This window comes from Octopus bimaculoides, chromosome 9 (assembly GCF_046866305.1).
Source record: "Octopus bimaculoides isolate indiv1 chromosome 9, ASM4686630v1, whole genome shotgun sequence".
NCBI lineage: Eukaryota > Metazoa > Mollusca > Cephalopoda > Octopoda > Octopodidae > Octopus > Octopus bimaculoides.
This window is the reverse complement of record NC_142936.1, coordinates 82,203,211-82,210,920: the sequence shown is the minus strand read 5'-3', so window position 1 is coordinate 82,210,920 and position 7,710 is coordinate 82,203,211. Positions and strand designations below refer to the sequence as shown.

The following is a 7,710-nucleotide window of genomic DNA, read 5'->3' as shown; positions in this document are numbered from 1 at the left end:
ATTTTTTTTTATATATATGTGTGTGTGTGTGTGTGTTTATACAGGGGTGGGCAAAAATAGGTATACAGTTGCTTAATGAGTGGAATGTTCTTTCCATTTCTCTATTCCTTTTTTACCCAAGTGATTCAGAAGTTGACTAAGGGATCTGTGGGAGATGCCTAGTTCATTGGAAGCCATCTTTTTTATTTTTATATACATCTTGAAATGCTTACATATTAAGCAGTTATATACCTACTTTTGCCCACCCCAGCATGTGTATGTAAGTATACATAAACATGCACATGTGATTAAATTTTTTATCAAATTTTTTCCATTTTTAATTCGGACTTGAAATGTGGATATTTTATCCTTAAATCAGACACATAACACAGCTTGTTTGACAACAGATACTACTTCTGAAAAACAAGAAATCTATTGTTTGGTTGGGTTGGTGATCTAGGAACCCCACAAAATACACCTGATATATGTTTTTCAAAGAGATGTTAGCACTAAGTATATACATGAAACACTGGAAAATAGAAATTAAGTTTAGCTCATTAGCATTTAGATTATTCAGTAATTTTTAATTATTGACATTGTTTTGAATTAATCATGCATTATCTTGTAGCTTTGAGATTTCAATGATGTAGGTGTCTATTTTTAAAAGACATTGTAGGGTAGGTATGAGAGGTTGGATCTGGTTAATTTGAACATAAAACTGGTGGAATATTTGGGCTGGATATGGCCAGTTTGTATATTAAAGGGTTAATTTGGAAACAAAGATCTGTGATGGAGCGGGATGGGATGAATAAAAAATTGAATAAGTAAAATACCCCAAATAATAAAATACCCAATTTGACTTTCCCAGAGGCATCCTATTATGGAACATATGTATATACAGGGGTTGGACAAAATAATGGAAACACCTAGCATCATAATTTTGAAATATCTATAAAACCATCAAAAGCTTGTTTATTTTTATGTTTTTTGATTTATTATTAGTGTTGCTTAATATGTTTTTGCTAAAATTGCTGTTTCTTTTCAGATATCATCAGAAAAAGGTAATTAAAATTCATTGAAATGACAGATCTATCGGACTTTCAAAGAGGGCCACCACAGTCCCCAGATCTCAATATTATTGAACATTTATTGTGCAATTTAGAAAAACAAGGAGTCGATATCCTCCACCAACATCACTACAAGAACTGGAGACCATTTTAGATGGAGAATGGACAAAAATTCCTTTGGAAACAATTCAAACTTTGTACGAGTCCATACCTCATAGAATTCAAGCTGTAATTACTGCCAAAGGTGGTCCTACCCCATATTAAAATAAATTTGTTTGAAATTTTAAGGTGTTTCCATTGTTTTGTCCAACCCCTGTACAATGACTACTGTAATCATTGCAAATGCAAATTAGTTTACATCTAAAGGTTCTACATACTACGAGTTGGTGCAACCCAGTACAATCTGACTCATGGTCTAGAGTTTGCCGAATAAATTGGTCCCTGTATGCAGATAAATTAAAAATAAAATTTAGAAAAGACCCTTTAACAGGGAAAGGCAAACTGCCAACCATACCCAGGAAGAAAGATGACAGGGAGTCTCTGCATAAGTGGTCCTCAAATGATGCACTACGAAGAGTTTCTAGGTTTGTTGTAGATTTTTAAATATATGATTCATTTTTTTAGAAAACCCAAACTAATGCCTGAGCATGTTTAAAAACATATTATTCTTAACTTATATACACAAATATGATGAATAAGACAAGCTAAATAATTTTCTATATTTTTTTTCTAATTTTTAACATTTAACTCTTGATACTAATCTGCCTGAAACTAGCTGCATCTAGTTCTCAGATACAAACTTCCTGTTTTAAAGTGCCATTGAAATTTCATGTTAATATTTGTTCTACATACCAACTTAATAAGGCCAAATTATATCACTAAAGTCTTCCTTAATTGAGATAGAGGCAAAGTATTTCAAATGAAATATGGTAACAAAAGGGTTTAAATCAGTTTTTACTTTATTCCTTTTAATGCTAAATTGCCTGAGACTGATCCTAGACTATTATTAAATGATCTAGATTAAAACCTTGTTAATTCATGCTTCAAAGGCTAGCTTAATAATGACTAGATTAGTTTACTAAGTTGTTCATTAATGGAAACAAAGGCAAAATATTTCAAGAGAAATATGGCAAGAAAATGGTTAAAACAGTTTTGCTTAAGTACCCAAGCAAAGTGTACCAATAAATTTATTCTTTAATTTCCTGTGTACCAGTAGATTTTATTATTTAATCTCTAGTGTACCACATTCAATAGATTGAGGCCACTGCTCTATGCAGTCACCTGACCTGATAGGAAAAGCAGCCAATTTCTCTGAAATTGCACTCTACTGTCTTGAGAAAAGAGTGACGCAATGGAGAATGTATTTAGTTTTAGATATAGAAAAAGCAGATGGAATGGTCATAACCGGAAGGCATTTTTTGATCATAGGTCTTGCTCAATCAGGGCTGGCCTGTAGCTAAACAGCAACAGGTACCCCAGTTTATCCATCTATTGAAACACACATTGTCGCTGTGTACCTATGGTTTCCTTATGTCAAGGAGTTGGCATATATGGAAAGCAAACAAGTACAAGCATTGGTATTTTTCATATTTTATAAAATCCTTTGATGGTTATTCAAAATATTCATAAATCTGCACTTGTATCTGGTAACAAAATGATACGGTCCGATTGTCAGAAACTTTATTATGAAAATGATTAAAAATCATTTTCTTTCAGTACCTTTAAATAAAATTTAGAATTTAGGTGTGGTAAGTAGCTTGCTTACCAACTACATGGTTCTGGGTTCAGTCCCACTGCGCGGCATCTTGGGCAAGTGTCTTCTACAATAGCCTCGGGCCAGCCAAAGCCTTGTGAGTGGATTTGGTAGATGGAAACTGAAAGAAGCCTGTCGCATATATGTATATATATATATACATGTGTGTGTGTGTGTGTGTTTGTATGTCTGTGTTTGTCCCCCTAGCATTGCTTGACAACCGATGCTGGTGTGTTTATGTCCCCATCACTTAGCGGTTTGGCTAAAGAGACCGATAGAATAAGTACTAGGCTTACAAAGAATAAGTCCCGGGGTCGATTTGCTCAACTAAAGGCGGTGCTCCAGCATAGCCGTAGTGAAATGACTGAAACAAGTAAAAGAGTAAAAGAATATATTTTGCAAGTACCAAAATCCTTACTATATTGGGGTCTTATCAGTTTTGCTATGAATTTTCCAGATTTTATGAGAGTGACAGTATACATATATGCGTGTATGTATGTATGTATGCAGGGCATCTTGGACAATTGTCATTTTGTATAGCCCAAGGCCACCCCATGCTTTATGAGCAAAATTGAGTTGATGAAAACTGTATAGAAGCCCATTGGATGGATTGTGCCTGTGATCCAAAGGTAAAACCTTGTCACAAACTGTGTCTCACTTGCTCTGTTGAGAAATATATGTTAACCATTTAGCATTCAGGTTATTCTGTTAAATGTGATGCTTATCTGCTGTTTTGAATAAATCATGCTTTATTTAATAGCTTCAAGGTTTCATTGATTTGATTGCTTATTTTTAGAAACGACATTGTAGAGTAGGTGTGAGAAGCTGGATCTGAACTTAAAACATGTAGGATATTTGGAGTAGATAAGCCAGATTAAATGCTAAAAGGTTAACAGTACATGTATCTGTGGAGTGTTCAATAAATTACATGTTATTGTATGAGTAGGTCATGCAGTTGATCAGATAACTGAATCTTCAGTGCTAAATAATGAACATCTGCCACCATGCTCATTGATCTCCAAGTAACATAACAACCAATGGTAAAAAATGTATAGCATTATGGAATTCCAAGTTCAGGACAGCAATACTTCAGTAGCACAGGGGATGCCTATATATGTATGTGTGTGAGTGTATAGCTACACGGTTAAAAAAGTTTACTCCGTAAGCATGCAGTTCGAGGTTTGACTCCATTACAAAGTAACTTGGGCAAAGTGGCTAAAACTATAAGCATGGGTTGTCCAAAGCCTTGTAAATGAAATTGGCAAACATAAACAGTATGGATGTTTGTCAGATATATGCATATATCACCATCATTTAATGTCTACTTTCCATACTGGCATGGGTTAGACAGTTTGACAGAAGCTGGTTAGGTTGGGAGCTGCACCAGGCTCCATTGTCAGTTTTGTCATGTTTTCTATGGCTGGATGCCCTTCCTAATGCCAACTTTTATCTTAGACATTTTATAAATGCTAGCTATTGATATAATTGACTAAAATTCTTGGACACTGTCCAACAACTGAATGACAATGTCTGAACATTCCTTTGTTTTACACCCGTTTTTCCATGTCAAGCCTTAACTATTTTTTAAAGCGGACGTTAAACGATGATGATGATGAATTAATATTTCATGTCTTTCAAATCATAGACAATTTCTTGACAGTGATTGACAATAGACTTTGCTATTTCTCACTCAGTACTTTTCCATATGAAACCTAGAATGAAAACTCTCATACAAACACACATATGTGCATGCACACATGTACATATGCATACGATGGGCTTCATAGTTTCCATTGGCCAAATTTATTCACAAGGCATTGGTCAGTCTAGGGCTACAGTAGAAAACACTTGCCCAAGGTGTGCCATGCTATAAGACTTAACTCGAAATCATGTGGTTGAGAAGTGAACTACTTAACTACACAACCATGCCTGCAGCTTTGTGTGTATGTATGTGTACACACACACACACACATATATATAAAATCATCATCATCATCATTATCATCATTTAATGTCCATTTTCCATGCTAGCATGGGTTGGACAGTGGAAAACCAGCAGCTGCACCAGGCTCCAATCTGATCTGGCAATATTTCAAAAGCTATATATATATATATATATATATATATATATATATATTTTTGTGCGGGTGGCACATGAAATGCACCATTTTGAGCGTGGCCGTTGCCAGTATCGCCTGACTGGACTTTGTGCGGGTGACACGTAAAAGCACCCACTACACTCTCTGAGTGGTTGGCGTTAGGAAGGGTATACAGCTGTAGAAACTCTACCAAACCAGATTGGAGCCTGGTGTAGCCACCTGGTTTCACCAGTCCTCAGTCAAATCGTCCAACCCATGCTAGCATGGAAAGCGGACGTTAAACGACGACGACGATATATATAGCTTTTGTTTATGTTGTACAAAAATTTATTTGTGCTCACATACAACTTTATGTTGCAAATAAATAAAGTCTTATTATATATGTTAATTTATGTTAATTTATGCGAAATGCCGGGACGACATACTCAAACTGTAATCTTGCTCTACTGGTCTTTCAAATGACTACACCTATTGGCACTGGTGTGTGCAGTCAAAAAAAATCTGCAGTTCAGGCATGTAATGTCTGTTTAGCTGAAACTAACATATAAACACATACACACCCACACATCTTTAATAATTTTATTGACAGTAATATCTTCTAAGTTTCACCAGCAATTGGCATTCTCAGATTTACGAGGTCAACGACTCTTGACACTCTTAACCCTTTAGCATTCAAATTATTCTGTCAAATGCAATGCATATTTATTCACATTATTTAGAATTAACCATGCATTATCTTCTGGCTTCAAAATTTCAATGAGGTGATTGTTTATTTTTAGAATGACATTATAGGTTATGTGTGAGAGGCAGGATATGGTCAGTTTGAACATAAAACAGATAGAATACTTATGCTGAATATGGCTGGTTTAAATGCTAAAGAGTTAAGTTACTGTCAATAAAAATAACAAAAATATTTGACTCTGCATTTGTAATGAGTTCTTTTTTTTCCGTTTGTTGTTCATGATTTTTATGCTTGTTTGTTCATTTAGCATGTTTTTCCATGGACTGGACAGAGTTATTTGAGCAAAGAATTTAGAAAATCTGCTTCAAATAGAAGCAATATATGAACCAAAAAGTATTGCTTATGGCCACTTTAATGTGGCTGTCCTCTAAGAGACGATGATACTGCCATTTAACCCCAGGAAGACATCTCCAGTAGGTTTAATCAGTGCACTTCTTGCACCCAATATTGCAAGTGGGAAATAACTCCTGTCACTCTGATTTCATGACTATCAGACCAAGTGGTTTCGATCTGTACTGGATCTCCTCAGTGATGGGTACTTGTTTGCCAAGCATAACAGCAATTTAACCTCATTTGCAATATATAGAAAACACAAGTGTCATACCATCACTGATTCTTTTAACGAGGCAACTAGTATGTTAGAAAATCTGCATTTGAAATAGAAGCAGTATACAAACCAAAAAATATTGCTTATGGCCATTTTAATGTGGCTGTCCTCTAAGAGATGATGATGCTGCCATTTAACCCCAGCACACTGAATAAACTAGCTGGAGGAGATGTATTCCTGGGGTTAAATGACAGTATTGTTGCCTCTTAGAGGACAAACACCTTAAAGTGGCCATAGGCAGTACTTGTTTATTTTATTATTTTTTTTTTGCTCCAGGGGTTTTTGAAATTGCAAAGAATATGGTTCGAATACCAATAAGGAATGTCAAATTCCTACACAAGATGCTCTTCTATTATAGCCCAGAGTTTCAATAGTAGACGCTTACTTACACAAGGTGCCATACAGTAAGACCAAACCCAAAACCATGTGGTTGTGAAGAAAACTTCTTAACCACACTATCTAGTTTACAGTTACAAATAAATGTGGGAGAGAGAGAGAGAGAGAGAGAGAAAGAGGAGATACTGACATAGAGATTGTCCATGCTTTGACTTGCCATGGGAGCCCTCAAGAGGCCTTCTTTTTGGGCAGGAACATCATCTTCATCACTGCTGGTGTCTCTAAAATACAAATATCAAAGAATGTTTCAACAAACACCAAACAGATTAAGTCATGTTTATTTTCTTTTCTCAAGATTTGGGGGGAAAGAAAAAGAAAGTCATAAAAAGACCCCAAAAAACAAAACAAAACAAAAAAAAAAACTGTTACCATGAAAGCATGTAATTTTCTTTTTATTTTTCATTTTAAATAATTTTGTATATGGCAATAAAATAAATATTGGAGTTAATTTAATAAACCAACTCTCCAAATTTCTGACCTTGTGCCTATACTAGAAATTATTATTAATAATAATAATAATTATCATTACTATTAGTATTAAGGTGGTGAGCTCACAGAATTGTTAGCAAGCCAGGCGAAATGCTTAGCAGTATTTTGTCTGCTGCTATGTTCCGAGTTCAAATTCCACCAAAGTTGACTTTGCCTTTCATCTTTTGGGGTCGATAAATTAAGTACCAGTTGAGTACTGGGGTCGATGTAATCGACTACTTCCGTCTCCCAAATTTCGGGCCTTGTGCCTATAGCAGAAAAGATTATCATCATTATTGTATTCCCTTTGCACAGCTTCTAACGTTGGAGATGTACTAACTACTGTGTCAGCTGTTCACTACCAGTGAACTAAGGTAACACCCCTCATTTTTCGAACACCATCCGGAATATTCGAGCAGTTCCAAGCAGTGCCGTTTTTTGCAAGTGCTTCACCCTTATTGCAGCCCCTATATGTTCCATGTACTCCTTATTGCAGCCCCTATTTGTTCCCTGTACTTTATTATTATTATTAAGGTAGCAAGCTAGCAGAATCATTAGCACACTGGACGAAATGTTTAGTGGTATTTTACCCATCTTGA

General features: G+C 35.4%; 1 protein-coding gene across 4 annotated transcripts in view; it reads right to left on the bottom strand.

The window, feature by feature from the left end:
- The window catches only part of LOC106867263 (uncharacterized), a 113,500-nt gene that overhangs the window by 7,340 nt on the left and 98,450 nt on the right, over window positions 1-7,710 (bottom strand). For all 4 annotated transcript variants that reach the window (XM_089357881.1, XM_089357880.1, XM_089357879.1 and 1 more), the window contains one exon: window positions 6,774-6,864. In XM_089357881.1, the coding sequence (XP_089214007.1) occupies window positions 6,774-6,864 (91 nt within the window). The remainder of the gene's footprint in view (window positions 1-6,773; window positions 6,865-7,710) is intronic.